Source organism: Mixophyes fleayi, chromosome 6 (genome assembly GCF_038048845.1).
Source record: "Mixophyes fleayi isolate aMixFle1 chromosome 6, aMixFle1.hap1, whole genome shotgun sequence".
Taxonomy (NCBI): Eukaryota; Metazoa; Chordata; class Amphibia; order Anura; family Limnodynastidae; genus Mixophyes; species Mixophyes fleayi.
Window position 1 is genome coordinate 25,715,569 of NC_134407.1, and position 22,034 is coordinate 25,737,602.

Here is a 22,034-nt window from a genome sequence, read left to right on the forward strand (position 1 = left end):
ACTATTCAATACCAACTTCGTACTGACTCATGGAACTCTCTTGAACAAGTTTGGCTGTGCCGTCATACCAAGTAGTCGGCTTCCAACACTCTGATTGGTGGTTAGTTCTATCCATTCACCAGTGTGTTTGGACAGCCAGACACTCTGGTGAATAGACAGTGCATCCACCTTTCAGCTTTTCTACAGGCTATCACAGAAGCCATTATATCCAGTAACTGTGTGGCTGCCAGTGCATGGCCACTCATGGCAGAGGGTACTGTAGTGATAGCTGCAGCTAAGAGTGTAATCTGTTTTTGGGTTCTTAGGTTGGCTAACCAACCGATCACATGTTTTGGGACACAAATTCCAAGTTATTACATGTTTTTAGGTTAATAGTACTTACCACTGCCTCGTTTTATGTTGGTGGGCATCTCTCCTCTGGTACTTCCTTTCTTTGTGGTGTGGGCCAATCTACTATGTAGGCTGCAGCCTAGCAATATCATACCTGCCTCCGCATCATTGTCCTGCTTCTGTAGCCCACCGTCGTGACATGTGACAGTGCCAGCATGGTGGTTATCAGGGCATTCATGCCACAGTGGGTAGAATTGGCGCAATGATGTGTATACCCAAGATGCCCTTATAATTATCTATTACATCAAAGCTTTGTTACGAACATTGGTGGTTGTTACCACTACCTAAACTACTCCTGCCAGGGCTATTGCTGCATTCAGACCAGCTGCTGCTTGAATGTGGTTGACCTGAGGCTTGAACAAGGGTCAGTGAGGGTTTGGGCCTATTCCAGTCTTTAGTTCCACGTATCTTTATCACTGCGAGGTAGGTTTGGAAGGATGTCCTCTTCAAACGTCTCAAGTACAGCGTGAAATGCATAGTCCTAATTCCTTGCTCTGGGTAACGCAGCGATCAGGCTATCAAGGGGAACAGAGGAAACGTGTACACCCTGTTATTTTTTCCTGTTGTCCTGCGTAATCTCACCGGCACCATAGCAACACTATCCAGTCTATACCTAGCTAGCGCCAGCATCTCGCCAGCGGCAGCAAGGACTTCCTGACCACCATGAACAAACAATCTGCTCCACGCAGGGCCCTTCTGCTTGGTAATTATTAAGGGGAAGGAGATGTAGGTGTGAATGGAGGAATGAAGGAATGGTGGTTATTCAAGATACAGGTGGGCAATTGTTACCTTTGTCACCTTGCTCCATTAATTATGATAATTACTCTTGTAGCTGTAATATAGCAGAGATAGGAGCTGACTTTTCAACACGTTCACACCCACATACAAGTTTACTCTCAGATAAGTCTGCGTACTCTGTAATCTGTCGCATTAATCATTTCCTTAAAGTGACCTATTCGTGTTTGCCGTGGCATTAAAATGTCATGAAGTTTACCAGCTGGATCTATATTCATCTTTGTGCATTTTCTTGCTTGTTCTTAATATAAATATATTTAATACATGTACGCACTGATACTAGATAATTATGGTTGCAAAGGTTAAAAAAAAAAAAAAGAGCTTCCTTTATTAATATAACATTGCTGCTGATGTGTTTAGTTTTTTATTTAGTCTTCTGTCTCTGCATAACTGATGGGGAATAAAGCCGTGTGATTTAAATCTTTTATGTATTTGTTTCTACTTGACACTAAATCATTTGTTCTCTGAGACTTTGTCAGTCTGCTAGGGACATAAATCCTGCCATCTACGTTTTATATACTAAACGCCAGCAGTAGGATAAATACAGTGCTATGCCTGGAATATACTGTGTATGACGGTGACGTAAGCGAGGCCACCCATATGTTGGTGTACTTGTTACATGCACGCAGTGGAGGAAATCTGAGGCACCATATACAAATCATGGGCTTGATTCATTAAGGATCTTAAATGAAGAGGTATCTTATTTCAGTCTCCTGGACAAAACCATGTTACATCGCAAGGGGTGCTAACTAGATTTCTGTTTTGCACACAAGTTAAATACTGACTGTTTTTTCATGTAGAACACAAATACTTGATAGCTTATTTGTACACTGAAATTTAAAGTTGATATTTGTGTGCTACATGAAAAAACAGTCAGTATTTAACTTATGTGCAAAACATAAAAATAGTTTTCACCCCTTGCATTGTAACATGGTTTTGTCCATTAGACTGAAATAAGATACCTCTTCATTTAAGATCCTTAATGAATCAGGCCCCATATGAGGACATAGTATACTGTGCTATGACCACTAGATATGATCATATGTATTAGAATTTTAACACGCCCCTTAAGCAACCTGCACAACATTCAAACCAGGACTACTAGTGCATACCCCACAACCGTCCCGATACTGACAGGACAGTCCTGATTTGCAGGTTGGAAAGAGGGCGGGACTTGCACAAGAGTGTGCAGCGTTTCACACCACAGTGGGCAGGGCTTATTTTGTCCCGTTTTCCACAAGTCTAAATGTTGGGAGGTATGGTATTGGGCTATTGGTCAATAGTGGAATCCTGGGATAAATGTTGGGAGGTATGGTATTGGGCTATTGGTCAATAGTGGAATCCTGGGATAAATGTTGGGCGGGGCGGGAAAGTGTCCCTGCAAATCGGAGACTGTTTGGTGTCTGCCGGGTCACAAATGCCATAATTCCAGTACATGAGATATAGATCCACAATGATGGTGTCCAACTTCCATCATGCCGCCAATGTCAAAGTGTGCCGGAGGGCTGAACAAATATTCATGAGGATGCAGCCAATGAAGTGTCTGGAAAGCAGTGACATCACAGAGACATGAGTCACACGGTGATGTCACTATTGGCTGCATTCTTATTGTTGCCAACAATTTTTTTTATTTATATCGTTTCCAGGGGCCAGTTTGTTACTGAGCTGACTCCTCTAAACCCGTCGTCCACAGCCTGGGCTTCCTGAACACTACTGTGCCCATCATATCAACTTTACTGGATTTAATTAGAACAACATTTTTTGCATTTCACCTACTCCTCCTCTTAATATATGGACTTCTAAAGCTCACTGTAAGAATAGATGGTGAAAAGTAGTTGTAATACTGAAAAACAAGGATAGTTGGACGGATCACTTTTTAAAACTTGGACTTGTCCTTTACAATAAGGGAAAGTTGTGGGTTATGTTCTTGTGATATTGAACCCTTTTAGTTCATTTATTACCTGACCAGCATTTCAGAAAAGAAGAGTATACAATACTTTATGTAGTGAATACTGTACGATGGGTGTTCAGTATTGGAGGCTTGTTGTTGTTGTTGTTGTTGTTGTTTTGTCTTACTATGCTTATTTTTATTAGATTACTGTTGCTGCTTATTAATACACCTCATTTATAGTTTTTATACACACTCTGACATAATACATTCCTACAAGTCATTTATCACTCGTGCACTTAATCTGGATACATTTTGAGTGCTGACAAACAGGTTTAAATCAATATAGGACATTGTTCCTCGGGCAAGCAGTGATTTGACCAAATAGCTATACTATAATCAGTGACTACGTAGTTCACTTAATGCAAACAAGGCGTCCAGTTAGACCTAACACGTGGTTGTGGAAATTAGTGCTACAGAACAGACAGAGACATAATGGGGCACAGCTGTATGGTGTACATGCAAGAATAAAGAGGCCTATCAGTTGTCACCGGGTACCTTAACCTCTGTAAATGTTTACAGCACACCTGCACTGTTTGTAGGTAACACTGTCCTGGTATCTTCAGGGTTGTTGCTTTTCCTGTCTGTGAATTAGATATTTTTCACCAGCAGCTTCCACCAGCTCCTTATATAATTCATTTGCAAAAAAAAACTACCAATAGATCAATATATTGATTAATGATCTGTGGCTCCAGTTGAAAGGAAACAGACTCCATAATAATTTAACAATCTAAAAAGAAAAAGGTCCCGTCACTAGTTTGTGGAGAGATCTCCAAAATAATTATTACATATTTAGATTATACACATTTTTAGTTGATATTTTGAAGGCCTCAATGATGATTTGTGTTGATGACATTGATAACTTGCCTATAGAACATGTTTTTCCTGTAAGGAGAGAATCACGCTGCATGTAATGGATACAAGCACTTGTCATGTGATGAACTGTATTTATGAATATCTGTGTCACCCCCGTTAGTGGGGCCACTTCTGGCTAGTGCAATCCTCCCCCTACCACTAGGATATAGTCGTAGCATAGATGGAATGGGCTATGAATGAGATGACATTAGCCTGTTGACCTCTCTACTATGTTGTGTAAAGTTATGGCTCTAGTCTTATTTACCCTCTGCTACTGAATTGTCTGCTTGACCTCCGTTTTATGGCCGCGCTGATTGTTAGTGGGGTCACCATGGTTTTCCTGGAACATTCAGAAGTAGCAGCTGTTTAACACATTGTACTATATCTCTGTTTTCAGCCCTGTGTTTGCCCTCTCGATAGGGTGTAAATGAGATATCAACACGACAGCAAGTTAGTTCACGACTTGGTGTCTTTGATTCCATTATTTAACTATACCTTGAGCTAAGAGCTTGTTACGTGTGTAACACAATTGCCTCCTGTATACTTGGGGTAGACAATAAACATGTACGGATGTGTATAGGAAGCACATCTACGATACTGCTGATGGTATAAGACTTCTTATTATAGTGAGTTATTGGAGCTGATTTGTGTGTTACAGTAATAAGCTGGATGAGTTATAAAAATGCTTCTATTACAGAATTAAAGAACGTTAAATAATTTAGATTTGCCATGGGTCTGACCATTATGCTGCCCCATCTTTATTGTGATTGTTGGACCACAGCCTTCTAGTCTGTATACTTTTTGTTCTGTAAGCTTCATGGATTTGATTTAAAGTCTGTTTCTCTACACTTCTGCCCGCGACCTCTGTTTACTTGTAGAAGCCGAGATATGCATTGTGTGTTGTTTGCTGCCGTACAATAGGGCTCAGAAACAAAGGTCTGTGATGGACAACAGAGGCTACTTGCCTTAAAGAGATACTGTACTTTTGCTATTATCTTATATTATTGGTATTTGTGTGCCACATGTTTATAGAATATGTTGTGTTCATACTAGCAAGGTTGTTAGAAACAAAAAACATCATATTTTTGGAGCCTTTAATATCCCCTCCGTATGACAGGGTACAGATTCATGATTAATTAAATCTTTTATTTTAGTACATATTTTTTTTGCTGCCTCACAAATCTTGTTACCTGAGACAGCTGCCTTATCGCACAAACTACACTCTTGCTAGAATTCCTCCATGTTGCATACAGGACAAAAGTAGATGTAACTAAACAGAAGAGACGCAGCTGTCGCTGGCTCCATTACAGGCCCTCCATCATGGTACAAAATAAGTATAAGTCGCTTCTCTTGCTTCTCTGCAGCGTTGTCAGGAACAGCCAAAAAACTGGACAGGTCTAATTTATTACAGGAACCCCCAACCAGCTTGTTCCCTCTTTACTTAAATGTGGGGTACGAGAAAAAAACCTTTTGAGGATCGGACCTGAAACGAATTGTATCCCGAGTCTGCGGTATCATTATCTAATGTTCTGTTTAAACTTTCGTTCTGTTGTCACATTCTGGATCATTTATAAAAATAGTTACCATATAATTCCGATAGACAATGGGCCTGATTCACATTCGGACGTAACTCCATTTGGGCGGCGTATCTTGAATTCACGCTGCACGTGATCTGAAACCAAACTTACACCAATGAACGCAATTGCGTGCAATTCATGTATGAATGCAGATCACGCTTACAAATGCCTGCTACTTACAGGGGGGAACGGGGGTGGGAAGAGGCGGGCAGACGTAGCCAATGTGCTGTAAGGGCGCGTCGAGGACCTTCCAACGCATACGTGTCCTGGGTTTCTGGTAAGTTTGCTTGTTTTTTCACTGTATCATTTGCACCAGCTACAGGACAGGTGTCAGTGATGACTGACATTACAGTCTATTTATTAGTAACTACTTGTATGGGTGCCACTAGATAGCAAAGTATGTGTGTATGCATTAAGAGAGACTCTAAAAGTGTATGTGCAGTACTAATTAAGAACATCATGATTTATGCATATAACTTAAAATAAATTGTAAATGTGTATTTTTGTTTGTTTTTTATTAATGATTACAGTTAATATTTTTGTCATTTATTATCTAAAATAGTTTGGGGTTTTTTTTTTTGCATGTGTTCTGATTTTAACTTTATATTATATTATTATTATTATATTATATTGCACATATGCGTATACTGCAGCCTGTTAACGGTCAGTAACGTTTAGGCAGCGCGTACTTACACCCAGATTCATATTGAACTGCATCTCGAGATCCGTTTGGATTTGAATATGAGCGGAATTAAGTTCAACTTCCACACTTTTTTTTTTTTCAGCCGCAAGTTGCGTTCAGAAGTGCGTCAGGCCCAGTATTTCTCTGCATTCAGTTGTCTATTATGATATGTACATCCACACATTGCATATCACCCCTCTTACCCCCAGAGGCAATGGTCTCGTTGACTTCCTATGTGTTCATGAACCCACCCGTTGTTGCAACTTAGTGATATAGCGGAAAGTAGTAAAAGCAGCATCGTTAAATGTGATAATGTACTAAACACATATATATCCGCAGAGTATTTTCCACTATCCAAAAACATAAACACAGATTGTAACGGTGGAATTTGTTTCGTGGAGCATCAGAAAACGTGTGCGAGCTTCTACTGCAGTCAAGTAGCAAATTGAATTCTCATAATGTGTTTTCAGAAGGAGCCTTGTAAGGTTTGATGAGGTGGAAAAGGTACTGATACCAATGGATTCGTACAATACAATGCAGTACGGTGCTCTTGGCATCTTGCCATAGCTAATGCCTTTTTAATATTGCTGTAGCTTGTAAAACCATTTAGGAGAATGGTATTGTATTATCACACCAAGCAGGGTGGTAAATAAGTTTCCGCTGAAGCATCAAGCCATTTCTCTTCATTACATCTCAGACTGTCGGTGAGAGTGTTTTTTTTATTTAATTCCAACATTAAAAAAATAAATAAAATTGTAATTTCATCTAATCTACCTGGATTTATATGTAAATGCAGTTGATGTGAGCGTACAGAGGCAGTGCAAACGCGATCATGTGATCTCTTCATATGCTTCCGTGTCACGTGATCTTTGTATAATCCAATAATAAACAGGCTTTCCTTGTTCTATACAGACTGTGCAGCACGTGCACTTTTTATTGTGTGTGAGGTGATATGCTAATTTAAAAAAAAAAAATCTAATTTGTAAATGTGCATGTCAACAACACTCAGATGTCGGCAGCCATTTTGTGAGCTGAACCAATATTAATTTTATTAAGTCACTGGGAATAAGCGAGGAATGAATCAAAAAATGCCTCAGTCATGTCACTAGTTCCTGCTGAATTCATAGGCCTCGTTCTCACGACTATGGGTTCAGCTCACAAAATGGCTGCCTCCATTGTGTGGGAGTGTTTACATATTAACTCATTATACTACTGTTGGCCTCATTTCATGTCTGCCAGTTCCTTCCATAGGAAATACTGCTCTGCGGACGTAGACTTTGTGGTTTAATAACTTTTAACCTTTCCCCTTGCCATCAGTGCAATACTTTAGAGGTCATTTCTATAGTTTATAACGTCAGAAATGTGCTGTAAAGTGTCCCAACACACCCATGCCAGTAATATAAGGCCTTTTCCCAATACCAATCGATAAAATGTCTGTCTGTATGCTTTAAGGATTTTGATAAAGTGCTGTGAAAATAAACTAAGAACATCTACTTGAAGGGCAATACAGGCATATATACGTAGTATTGTATAATTGAAACACTACAGTCATTAAATCTTATTTGGAAATGATAATAGTGCTGTAAAATAGTTCGAATTAGCACCTTATATCAGGTGTAAACGTGTCCGTCAAGATAATAAATAACCTCCATTGAAATCACATTATGTAACGTTTTTTTTCTCCCCTGTTTTTTTTTTTTTTTTGCATTGTAAATCAGCTGAGGAATAACCGATGTTTTGTCAATATCCCTAAACCAGTCCTTTAACTCTCTTAAGACACGCAGCTCAATACTTAATCTAGTCTAATTGAACAGTGTACAGAGTAATAGTTAGCACACGTTTTGTCATTGTACAGAATCTGCCAATGTTGCAGGTAAATAGGTCTGTGATGTCCTTAACACAAGTATTCCAGATTATACAGAGTAAATTGACTGTTTAAGTATTGATCAGTTGTTGCGACGTCCTGAAATGCTGCGTTTCGCAGAGTGTGTGCAATAAATGTACTGTATTGCTTATTCATATGAGCAGATAATGAACCATCTGTGGCTAATACGAGATTTTACAATATGCCGAGTGCTTACAATTTTGCAACACAATAAGGCTTATTTACAATATTCTTACTAGCGGTTGGTAGAAATCCACATATAGCAATGGTTTTCTTCCATCTCCTGGTAGTGCTGAGTATAGACGGCCCTCCAGCCTTCAAAGGGGCAGCATAGAGGAAGGAGGGAGAGCACAGTGCACGGCCCCCTCCTCCGTATGTGCCTGTTTTTGTAGGTCTGCATGACCCATATTGGCGTAAAACGTGCCTGTACGGTATTCCGCGTGACCTCCCTGCACTGTGCAGAAGAGGTCACGCGGGAGGAATCTAGGGGGCCGCAGGCAAAGTGGGAGGATTCTAGGGGGCCGCAGGCAAAGTGGGAGATTCTAGGGGGCCGCAGGCAAAGTGGGAGGATTCTAGGGGGCCGCAGGCAAAGTGGGAGGATTCTAGGGGGCCGCAGGCAAAGTGGGAGGATTCTAGGGGGCCGCAGGCAAAGTGGTAGGATTCTAGGGGTCCGCAGGCAAAATGGTAGGATTCTAGGGGTCCGCAGGCAAAGTGGGAGGATTCTAGGGGTCCGCAGGCAAAGTGGGAGATTCTAGGGGGCCGCAGGCAAAGTGGTAGGATTCTAGGGGTCCGCAGGCAAAGTGGGAGGATTCTAGGGGTCCGCAGGCAAAGTGGTAGGATTCTAGGGGTCCGCAGGCAAACTGGTAGGATTCTAGGGGGCCGCAGGCAAAGTGGGAACATTCTAGGGGCCGCAGGAAAAGTGGGAGGATTCTAGGGGGCCGCAGGCGAAGGTTTTGTGGGAAGCCTGTTGCCCACCGTTGATATTGATAGTTTACTGTATCTATAAAACAAGGCTGCACTGGCACTAAAAATCAGCACTGGCACATTAAGCGCACAAGACCACATCTCCGTAATGGCACAACTACCACACCAAGTACTGTAAATGGGCAGAGTGGAATTCTGCAGCCCGCAGCTAAACAAAAGCCGGGGTCTGAGGCTGAGCCTATGAAGGGAGCCCAAACTAGCCCACTAATATTTTTAGGCACGCCAGGCCTACTGGGAAATGCCAGCTGTCATACTGCCAGTCCGGGCTTGATATATACATATTCCATCTTCTGATATACCAAGCATTTACATTTGTATATATTATATCCTTTATTGATAGACATTTTAAATAAGAGAATCTAATAATTCATGTATTTCAGCAGGAAATGTGTAAGATCTTGTGCACCAATTCCTAGTTGGGGTAATGCCATTTAACAGTGTTGTTCTCTTAGGTGCTAAGATTTCAAGTTTGTACAGTGCTTTGGGCACTCTGACAATTAGACATCAGAGCTTGACATGTTTCTATTGACTCTTTCCTAGTTATCCATACAGTGAAGACAGCAGTCAGGGAAAGCAATACATGAATACACGATGTCCAGCGTGGTGCGATCGAATCCTAATGTCACACTCTGCTAAAGAACTACTTTTAAAGGTAAGTCTCCTCTGAGGACTGGTCTCACTAGGACACTAGTTCTTAGGTATCCACACTGCTGTGTTTAAACATATATCCTCCTTAAACCTCAGTATTATAATTACTTTATATCTCTACATTATGTTTCCACTTAAAGATTAACACTTAAAATGCAAAGTAAAGTATCTGCTGCAAGATTAATCCTCGACTGTTCATTTCTGGTTTTGTTTCCCTGTCATATTACATTCTCTAAAAGTCAAAATAGTTTGAGGGGCTGATGCGGGGTTAGTAGCAAAATCGGTACAAAATCGGTTGAATACTCTTAGATAAAAATCACAGAAATAGCACATTTCTGCCCATTGGGAGCCGTACACACATCGAGGAGCGTCGCTTCTGCATCAGCAACTTTATGCTGCTGGTTTATGACAAGTCGTCATTATCAGTGAGTATTTGCACTTGCCCTATATAAGGGCAAAACATAGGCCTCCTAGCAAGCATTATATTCCTGTTTCTGCAGGTCTGCGTTACCCGTATTGGCGTAAAAGTGCCTGTAATGTACTTAGCCAACAGTAGAACGGTCCTTCCCTCCCCCGACTCGCCTCTCTGGGAGCAGGCGGGTGGGAGTGCCAGAGGCTCACAAGTCTACATAGGCGCACATGCATGCACCGACGGGACGCTACGCAGACTGGCATCTGTCCCACTCTCAGCCCCAAGGTGTGGTGGTCCCCTATGTTACAGGCAGCCGCTGCTGAATCTACGTTCCTAAATGCCGCCTATTAGGAACTAGAGACGTCACTGAGGCAGGAGACACAATTCAGCCAACATAATCACTGTCTATTGTGTGTAGGCTATGCACATACTTTATTCCTGATTGTGTAACATTTTATAGCACTCACACAGGCACCACGGCTGTGCCATTTGTTTTGTGACTGGCTGTAGAGCCTGCCGGCTTCGTCGTGCTCAGTCCCTCATTACAGACAATACCCTGTGAGCCGTTATGTCAAACTAAGTGCTGATCCAGCTAGATTTCATTTAAGAGAGGAAGACCGAGATTGCATCTGAAATGCACTTCACCGTCTGTGCTCCCAAATTAGCACACAGCATGTGGAGCGTCCCCTAGTAGGCGTTACAGATTGTACAGACATGGGCCTGTAAACCGCTTTCATGCAGCACCATCTATCATGCCATGCTCGGTTACCTTACCATCATGTTATGTTATGCTTCCTGAGCCCTAAAACACCAAAGGTTGCCCACTGCTTGCGAGTCACGTTGACGCCTGATAGCATGCAGTAATGAATGCTCAGCCAAGTGTGGCCTGCTCCTGCTTGTGTAGTGCTGTAATTTGTTTATCTGTCTAAAGATTATACAGTTGGAAATCCACAATTTTATGCTGCCTTTTTAAATTATCAAGTCCCTTTGTGATGAATGCTTTCTCACTTGCAAAGGAAGTGCCATTATGATCTTGAAATATTGGAAAGTGCTCATGCATCCCGTGCGGAAGGTTATGTTTTCTTATGCGATTTTGGCAAGCAACCATAATATAAAGTAAACCTGACCTTACGCCTGCCTAATGCATTAACATAATTTAGTTTTTTGTCCAAACGGTGATGTATATATTACACTCTCATTCATTCAGACTTGACTGATTGCAGAGAAGAAAAAAATCCTTTACGATATTTAATAATGGCTGGCATGTTATCACACCATGTTTGTGGAGGATGTTATTATGGGAATCTTAGAGATTTTATTCAGCTTTTAGAATTATATTTTGTCGCACCAGTTACCATAAGAATTGTTTCCTCCAGGAAAGGAAATGATCTGAAGCAGAAAAGCTGCGAAGTTTGTAAAAGTGTTACTGTGGTAAAGCTGCTGTTAAAATAACTATAGAATGCTAAATCCGATTTTAAATATTTGTTTTTCTTTCACTCATAGGGGCCGATTCAATTCTGCCGTGAATAGCGCGACGCTAACAGTATTACCGTTAATACGGTAATTTTAACCTGGATTTCATCTCGCAGCTCAGGGAGCCGCGAGTAAAAATCTACCGTTGAAATTACCGTATTAAAGGGTAATTATGCGCAGTTTTATTAACGGTAAAACTGCTAACGGTGCGTTATTCTCGGCCGAATTGAATCGGCCCCATAGTATTGGAAGTCTGCAAAAATTTGACAACAATGTTCAGTGTATATGGACCAGTACATTTCTTTTTAAGTGTTTTGATGCCACAAATTAAATACAATAAAACGTTGATGATCTTTTAATGGCACATTTTTCCACCAATGGATAAAATCGTATATGTTATTGTCGCCTCTTTCTTAAAGCATAAGATTATAACTAATGGTTCCAGGTACACCATTTCTGAAGTTTCCGTGCCTAGAACTGAGTGTTTGGCTGTTTCTGTAGTCAGTTAATCAGTGAATAAATAATATCTCGGTAAACAGGTTCATAAAAGTGACAAATCCAGTTTTTACTCCAACATTTTGTTGTAATTAAATACATTTTTGAAAGACTCCCAAGCTGTGTGAATACAAAGTTCTATAATCCATATTTGTAGAACTTTCAGTATCGCTCAGTAGACCCTTCAGCTGCTGCTCTGTCTAGACTGATGTGCCTTAATGTTTATGTCCTTTCTCTTATTCTTTCTTCTCCAGTCAGAGAACGATGAAAGAATAGTGGTGTATGACAGCATTGGGCCAAATATCTGCATGGGGGACCACAAGGTAAGGTGGCGGCTTTTCATTTTATCGTCTTCATATTGTGTTTTGCTCACTGTCCCCACCCAGAGCTGTGTAAATGCATGAAACCTACCACCCTGTCTGTCAAGGCTCTTAGTCCGGACTGCCGGAAATGTTAGATGGTACTCACAGCAATACAAGGGACTTTTTATGGGACTGTAGGTGGGAGTGGCCTGGAAGTACAGAAGTTTTAGACCTGCCCCCAAATGGCATGGAGAAACCCCCATTTTGCACCAACACAATGTTGGGAGGTATGTTGAAACGATTACAAACAGGTCAGTGTGTATCATATGTATACCTCTCAAAGCATACCTCCCAACATTTGGAGGTCCGAAAGAGGAACAAGTGAGCCACGCCCCCCGTCACCACCCACGAAGTTCCTGTGCGCAGTTCGCACATTCGCAGAAGCGGCTTTTGGCCACGTCCTGCCCCACTTCCTCCTAGACCACCGGGGAAACTGGCTGCTATCCGGGGCAAATTGTAAATCGAGCGGGACAGTCCGCTGAAATTGGGAGTGTCCCGCTGGAATCGGAACACTTGAGAGGTATTCTCAAAGACCCCGCCCACCTGAGTAGCTTCACTGAATGCACAATGGATGCGACAATCATCTGAAATAACCAATTAGTTGCTTAGTTCCCGCATAGTTATTTACTTCCGCCCACTTCTTTGTGGTTTTCAATATAATGGGAACAGTGATATCTCTCTTACCATATTGTTATGTACTGTGAATTATATTTGTCCATGTGTTTTTGGGGTGCTTTAAGGGTTATTTTCAATGGGTGGCATCGGGCCTAGAGGGGGACCCTAGTGATGTCCCTCATTATTAGATAGATTTGCTGCATTTTCATGAATATTGGTTAAGCTCACTAAATAGCAGTCACCAATGTGTGTAGATAACAGGTGCATTTTAATAATGGTATTCTAGTCAAGATAATAACTAGCTGCACGTTTAGCCTTATAATGTTCAACTGTGGGTTGAGATAGATATTTAAAGAAAGTATATTCAGCAGTTTTTCTCTGACATCTTATTGATAAACACACAGTCGGTTATTTAGTATTCCTTTGACTTGCAGAGATGTTATTATTTGTGTTAGTTATGTGCACTTTGCACACTTGGAGCGTTGTAGAACACATTGATATCTGACAAAGTTCTACCCTCTCCCCTTTCTATACAGCCTGTCTTCCTGTCCTTCCGAATAGCCGCTGGGGCAGGTAAAGCTAATGCACATGTGCACAAGTGTTGTATCGTGCAGTGATGTGGTGGTAAATATCCATTTCTTTCTTTCTTTTCTCCAATTATTATGATTTAATGGTGTTGCAGTTATGTAGTTATTGCTTGTTTGATGTGCTTGTTTTCGGTTTGGTCTTGCAATTTAATAAGTATGTTTGCCCGTTTCACAGGGAAAAGATGCCAATACAGCGAAAAGATCTATCAAGAGACCACGTTGTGAGGACCTCCACCCGCAGTATAGCAGACTCCTCCCTCTTAGAGCCGCGACGATAAAACCAGGTCCTCACAGCCACCTTTGTAAATTACGGATCATCTACTAGGCTTCATCTTCCCAACCAGTCTCACATACCTCACTTCCTTGTATGGTTATAGAACATCCAGTAGAAACGTGGACACATGTATATAATTTTTACATCACTGTTGTGTTGCCAAAATGCTAGCAGACCATACGTATCCGGTAAGGTCCTATTTTGTTACCCTGCAAAGTCACGACACACAAAGACGGAAGCCAAGCGCCTGCATGCAGATCTTTTGTTCACGGTCACTTTGGGGAGGTTCAATCACCAACCGCTCTGGGTCGTCAGCAACGCTGGGCAGTGCCGGCGCCAATGCCTTCAGTATTGTAGGGGATTGCCCTCTATAGCTGGATGGAACGGTAACATTTCCAGGTCACGTTCCTTTACAGGCTGATGGAACTCTGCCAGGCACCTGGTATCACTAATCACCTTTTCCTGCTTTTCTTTCGTTAAAGACTGAAACTCTAATGAAGTCATTAAAGGCTTCAAGTTTGGCAGCAAATGCCTGGAGCAGCATGGGGGTAATTTTACTAGGAGTAGTCAAGAATTTTAAATGTGTTTTCATTGTCGACTGAGGCCTATGTCCCTAACATTAGGCTATGTAGGGGTGTAGCCATTAAAGTGCAATCGTCATGATCATCTTAATGTGACCATTCAGATCAATAGCCATTCCTGAATGTCACCAACTTCCACACTCTAGACATGAAACACCCCCCCCCCCCCCAGTCTCTAACCCACCCTTATTTTAGTGTTTTAAGGATATTTGTGATTTCCATGTTATTTACTACACTGCCATATAACATGGTTTGTTTTTGTCAAGTCACACAAAGCAGCTGCTTTTCATTTTTTTTATATATATATATAATATATAAATATAAAAAATTATATACTTTTTAAATAATTTATAAATCTTACCAAATCCTATGCTAAGTATCCTTTCCAGCACTGGCGTGTGTGCCATACCAGTAACGAGCATTCTGGAGTAGCAGTTTTAGATATATGTACATCTGCAACCAAAATTTGTATGTGTTACCTTTTAGTGTCGTCCTCCTTGATATACAGAACTGCCATCGTAGATAATATGAAAATTATATATATATATATATATATATATATATATATATATATATATATATATATATATATATAATTAGTTTTCACTTTATTACTCTTGTAATAAATTATTTCTATGTGTTATTAAGGACTGAATGTTAAGTTTCTACTTAGGCTTGGGTGTATCTTTTAAGGGTTTTGTAAACTTGTCTGTCTTTTGTTACTGTATCATGGTGCCAATTATTCTCTTAAACACAGTGATGACATGGGAGACATGTCGTATGTAGATTATCTAGAACAGCCTAATTCAGGTAGTCCCCTAGTTTTAGAACTTTTGTGTTTTTTTTTATTTTTTAGGAAAGTAACATATTGTCGCTGTTGACAGGCGACTCTAAACCAGAGTACAACAGTGAAAGGTAACTAGAGAGCCTGTCGATGAAACACAAATGTTTGTACTATTGATATTATTCAGAACACTACAGAGATCATGGACTATGTGATTGCATTAGATTGAGGCTTGATTTTTTTTTTATTTTATTTTATTGGTATAAATCACTACGTTCCGGAAATGGATCTATGTCCACTTACAGGATCTGTCTTCCCAGCTACACCGTGTCTACAAGAGGCAGATGCTGGGTTATGTTAGTGTGCCATATCTGTTGTAATCTTATCACAAGATTGTGTTCATGCAAATGGAAATTCCACTGATGGTTATGTATGAATCGCCTTTAAAACAACATGGGCTATCTAGTTCTCAACTTCAAGCAATAAACTCTTCATTGTGACAATCTAGTGTTGGTTTATGTCTCATTTGTTTGTTTTGTATCTTTCCCTTTTTTTTTTTTTTTTTTTTTTTTTTTTTTTACATTGAAGTTTTATAGTATTACGGTCTCGGTCTGGTGAATGGTCTACCTTAAGCTGGGTACACGCTGAAGAATTTTTCCGACCGACGTGCTATCTCAAACGATTATACCTACGACTGAAGGTCCGATCAGTCTGGCAATTCATGCGTACACACTGACACAATTTACCTTCAGATCTGTGCTCTTCATCTGGTCCTATAGTCCGGAGAATGACAGCACAATATTCATTCATTCATTATTGTCACACTGATTAAAACCACCTTGTTATAGCTATCCACATGTCCTTACGAATTTCATTAGCGTCTGTGACTCTGAAACAAAATATTCTGTCTCAGAACGAACAATTGAATTATTCCATCTACAGCACTCTCTACATTTATTCACTCTGACATTCAGTGCTAACATTGGCTGAAAAGAGCCTGACTCTGTAAACTCTATGGCGATCGTCAGCATGAGTGCATACACACCAGTGGCGGATCCAGGGGGGGGGGGCGATCGGGGCTTGCTGCCGGCGGCTGCACATTATGTGCAGGTCCGTTCAGCAGTAACAGGCAGGGCCAGCGTGCTGCCCGGCCGCTCTGATTGTGTTTTAAACACAATCGGAGCATCCGGGCAGCACACTGTCACTGCTGAACGGACCTGCACATAGTATGCAGCCGCCGGCAGCCTCAGATGTCAAAAAGGGGGCGTGGCCTAAATCCACGCGCCCCCCCCCCCCCCCCCACATCGCCCCGGGTAGCAGTATTCTCTAGATCCGCCCCTGATACACACTGCATGATCGTTAGGTGATTGATCGGAAAATATTGAACGGTACGACCAACCAAATGAAGCGATGATCGGCACTTTGGGATGACTTTAGATCATCGTGTCACTGTATACACTCACACGATATCTGACCAAACGGTAACATGTCGGCTGATTTGTCCAATTATTGGACGAATATCCTGTAGTTTGTACCCAGCTTTAGTATTCGTATAAATAGATATGATAGAGACCTTCACCTTATCTATTAGACACCGAGAGAAGGCATATAATTATTGCAATCCTTTATAAAGCTCTGACATATTACGCAGCGATGTACATTGAGGGGATCATAACACACATTACCTACAATGCCATGAAACACTAGGTAAAGATGATGCTGCCCAAATGAGCTTGCACTCTAAGATGCGGAGAGCACTTGATACATAATGTAACCGAATTGTAGCTGCTGGTGGGAAAAGTGTTTGTGGCTACTGTAAGGCAGAAGCAATATCAGCCCCAATAATAAAGCAGTCTTTGGCTATTGGCATTTCTGCGCAGTTGCCGGTGGTATGATACGGTTGGAGTGAGGAGAGACAACGCGAGATGTGAAACATGAATTAGTCAGAAATCTTAAAGCAGTTGCTGGCAGCCATAACTGTCTACCGTTTATCTGAACCGATCCTCCTATGGGTAAGAGAAGGCTGTCGTTTCTGAGAAGGCCAGCTTGGAGTAGATGTGGGCACCCCGGTGTGGTTCTAAAACATCACGCTCACTGGTGGTAACAGGTTAAAGATACACGTTCCCCATGATAGGCGGGAGCCGCTGTCACCACGGAGGCATATTGAAGCTGCATGGGCGCATACTCTAGTGATTTACTTAAAATAAATTTGGGAATACACAATACGACTTTAAATTCTGACAGTTTTGGTATATGATATATGGCTTGTACGTCATCATCCACATTTATTTATAGGGTGCCACAGATTCTGCATCACTGGTCAGTCATTGTACGGATATGACTTAAATGAATACAGTTAGCCTAATAACATATACAGTAATACAATTAGGCATTATAACCAGTGGTCGAACTGGAAACTTAGAAGTGTTAATATGAAAAATGTAAGTGAATGGAAACCATAATAGATTCAGCATAAGACGTGACGTTAGGGATGTACGAGGTACATAAACATGACGGGACCCTGTCTGAGTGAGCTTACATTATATAGATGTACAAACCACATGTTGATGTGGTAGTGATGGGGCAGACCAGACAGTGTTCATACTTGCAAATACCAGTAAATGTATGGAAATTTTTTTATCTTGAAAGCAAAAATGTAAATAATTGCTCCTGTAGCATACACACACATGATCACAGAGCACTTCCTGCTGCAGTCACTTTGAGGAGCACTGTTACACAAAGTGATGAGCATGGGGATGTCATACATATAGATATGCTGAAGTAGAGTAGCACCTCCTACAGGCACTATGAGAAGCACTGATTCACAAGGTAATGAAGAGAGGAATCCTGGGGGGGTCCCGTACATTAAGCCAGAATTTCCAAGCATTCTACATAAAAAGGTCCCATCCTCACATTTTGTTCATCTATAAATCATAAGAGAAGTGTTTAACAATAGTGTTGCTCATTAGTAGACTGATTCAGCTGCTTATTGCTGCCTTGTGAGAATTGTACTCATTGTATATTTTTCTTTATACAGGGATTTAAGTAACCATGCTTTGCCAAGTACTGGTCTTTTGGAAGAGTGTGGTTTTTAATGTCCGCAGCCAGAGATGTAATACTCCAGGTAGGATGAAGGAGAGCAATGAGATATGATACAGAATAGAGTGAAGATCCTGATATGTAAAGATCCACCTATCATTTGCAGGGGCGAACGCAGGATTTAGAAGGGAGGGTTTCCGCCCCCCCCGGAAAAAAAAAAAAACTATTGCGAGAGGGAGCTGCTGCGCATGTGCAGCAGCTCCATTTCAGTGAGTCTGAATTCTACAGCAGCCGTGGCGCTGTCAAGCTGCATCCGCGGCAGTCAGGGGCGGATTGGGAACTTAAAGTGGCCCTGGAAAAAATTATTGAAGTGGCCTCATGTGGGCGGGGCCAACACAAAAGTAGGCGGAATTTAGAACTTGGAATTTGGTTGGAGAAACATTTAGGAAAACCTAGATATGATGACTTAATACACAGTGGGTCATTTCTAAAGCAATGCAGGAAAAAAGCTGTAGCCCCCTCACATATAGTTTTCCCAGATATAGCCCCCTTACATATAGTTTTCCCAGATATAGCCCCCTCACATATAGTTTTCACAGATATAGCCCCTCACATATAGTTTTCACATATGTAGCCCCCTCACATATAGTTTTACCATATGTAGCCCCCTCACATATAGTTTTCACATATGTAGCCCCCTCACATATAGTTTTCACATATGTAGCCCCCTTACATATAGTTTTCCCATATGTAGCCCCCTCACATATAGTTTTCACATATGTAGCCCCCTCTCACATATAGTTTTCCCATATGTAGCCCCCTCTCACATATAGTTTTACCCATGCTTGCCAACTCTCCCGGAATGTCCGGGAGACTCCCGCATTTCGCGAGAGTCTCCCGGACTCCCGGGAGAGTATGGCAATCTCCCTGATCTGCCCACTTCCTAGTGAAGTGGGCAGAATTCGGTTCAAACGCCGCGATTCACCGGGAATCGCGGCGTTTGGCCCTGCCCCCGCTGTAAAATGACGCGATTTGCGTCATCACGTCACGGGGGCGGGGCTAAAATGACGCGAAATTCGAAGCCGCGCCCCCTACACGCCCACCTCCCCCTTGCATCTCCCGGACGTAAATTATAAAATGTCGGCAAGTATGGTTTTACCATATGTAGCCCCCTCACATATAGTTTTCACAGATATAGCCCCCTTACATATAGTTTTCCAAGATATAGCCCCTTCACATATGTAGCCCCCTCACATATAGTTTTCACATATGTAGCCCCCTCACATATAGTTTTCACATATATAGCCCCCTTACATATAGTTTTCCCATATGTAGCCCCCTCACATATAGTTTTACCATATGTAGCCCCCTCTCACTTACCTTAAGTATCAGGGCCGGCGCGCTCTGCAGCGTTGCTCCGCAGACCTGATCAGACAGACAGGAAGTGAATACTTCCTGCTTCCTGTCTGATCGGTGCACAGTGCTGAAGGACCCACAGTGCTGTAGCACCAGGCAGCCTCGCGATGCGTGAGGCTGCCTGGTACTTACCACTGACCACCAATTTTGTAATTGTTGCCCTCCTTCCGACCGCGCCGGGTGACCCACAAAAAAAATAAAAAAAAAATAGAAGGCGGCCTCGTTAGGCCAGCGGCCTCCCGGGGAGCTTCCCGGTAAAGGTAATGGCCAATCCGCCCCTGGCGGCAGTGCTGTATTATACTACAATACAGCACTGCCGCGGACGCTTCTTTGACAGCGCCGCGGCTGCTGTACAGTACCGTTGGTTCGCGGAGGGGAGGGGTTTCTGGAGAACCAGAAACCCCCCCCTGCGTGCGCCACTGATTTGGTAATCTGGTCTAGTGCAGTTTTTTAGGGACAGTTGTACTGAACGTTTTCTAAGGACCACTAAACCAAGACATTACTCTATATGTACTCCATATGGCTTATGCTCTTAAACATTTATGTAAAGATTCACGTTCTTATCAGAACTAAAGAGATTTCACATAAAGCTGCTGTAGTAGTGTAAGCATTCTTCCTATGCCCAGCAGACTACCAGCCTGCAAGCCTATGAAGGGACAATAGAGAAAGCTTTCAGATCCTGACAAAACCTGTCGTCCTAACTAAAATGTGTATAATTTCTCTATGCCCTATAAAATAACATGAGCAATATTTTTTTTAAAACATACTAATCTTACAATACTTCCAATCTAAGACTTGTATCTTGATGTGACCATTCTCATCATACCCGAGAAGCAAGGTATTAATTTTCCAGAAATGGGAATTAATCAGTCAGCCTATAGGTTCACAGCAGGTGCTTGAACAAGTGGGGTTATCCTGAAAGGAGAAAATACAAAGAAATATCCCCCAGCAACACTGCTGTGAACCAATAAAAGAGCTGCTTATTCTACTTGTACATACAAATGCAGAATTCTCAGTTGCACACTTTTGCAAATCTATGATAAGCCACCCGCCCCGTCAAGGCGCTGCTGCTAATAGTGGTCATTCATGTGTTTTTAAATTGAGTTAACTGATCAAGAGTTACCCCATGGAGCCTCCAAATGGCAATAGAGGACCAGCATGTTTGGTATCAGCTACTGATACCAAACATGCCCCTTAAACAACAATACAGAAATGTAAGTTGCTATAATCAATTTATAGGTGCACAGCAGGTGCTTTAAATTGTGGGGTTATCCAGAAAGGATAAAAAGAGCGAAGTATCCCCCAGCGCACTGCTGTGAACTAGTTAAAGAGCTGCTCTTCTACTAGTACATAAAAATGCAGAATTCTCAGTTACACACATTTGCAAATCTATGATAAGTCACCTGCCCCGTCAAGGCGCTTCTGCTAATAGGGTCGTCCTAACTCTAAACGAGAGCCCCTATGAACGATGAATTAAGCATCACTAACAATCATGCAAATGTCTGGCCTTGCAGATGCACCACTTATTTCCGGTAAGGGGAATGGATATGGATTTGTGGCCAAGAAGGCGCCGTCTGGTGAGTTACAAACACTTGCTCTGGCCGATGGAAGCAGATGAGTTGTTTTGGGGCAGCTACTTTTACACCAGCATGGAGAAGTGAGATTTGTATTTCTTTTCTTTGTTATTGGATAAGATTATTTAAATGAGATCATGGGGCAGACACAGGCATTTGCTGGAGGTCACACAGCTTTTTTTTCTTCCTGCAAGAGAATTTGGATTTTCCAGCATCTGAGCTCCTAGAGATTGGGTCTCTGGCTTACAACATGTTTGGGATACATTTTGCACCTTTGTGTTGCACTTCTATATAAAAGTGCCGTTCCTGAGTGCGGTTGAAACAAAGTAATAGGAACATTCAAACACACCAAAGCACATGTAAAAGAAAAAAAACGTCCCATTGTCCCCTCGCTGTCATGATCATCATCAACATTTATTTATATAGCGCCAACACATTCTGTAGCACTTTACAATTGGGGACAAACACAGTAAACTAATAAACAAACTGGGTAAAACAGACAAAGAGGTGAAAAGACCCTGCTCGCAAGCTTACAATCTATGGGACAATGGGAGTTAGATACATGAGGTTAAGTCTACATTTTGCATTTCGGTTCAGCCAGACTGCAAAGGTAAAAGTGACTCATAAGCTAAATGATCCTATCACAAAACGGTCAGGG

The 22,034-nt window shown here is 41.7% G+C and overlaps 1 protein-coding gene across 2 annotated transcripts in view; it reads left to right on the plus strand.

Annotated features, from left to right (window-relative positions):
• Nucleotides 1-15,854, plus strand: part of INPP5A (inositol polyphosphate-5-phosphatase A) — a 306,445-nt gene extending 290,591 nt beyond the window's left edge. Inside the window, exons 13-16 of one of the 2 annotated variants that reach the window (XM_075216068.1) lie at nt 9,657-9,768; nt 12,399-12,467; nt 13,658-13,745; nt 13,884-15,854. In XM_075216068.1, the coding sequence (XP_075072169.1) occupies nt 9,657-9,768; nt 12,399-12,467; nt 13,658-13,738 (262 nt within the window). In that variant the 3' untranslated portion in view covers nt 13,739-13,745; nt 13,884-15,854. The remainder of the gene's footprint in view (nt 1-9,656; nt 9,769-12,398; nt 12,468-13,657; nt 13,746-13,883) is intronic. The other variant, XM_075216067.1, reaches the window with a different exon arrangement.
• The last annotated feature ends 6,180 nt before the right edge of the window (nt 15,855-22,034 follow it).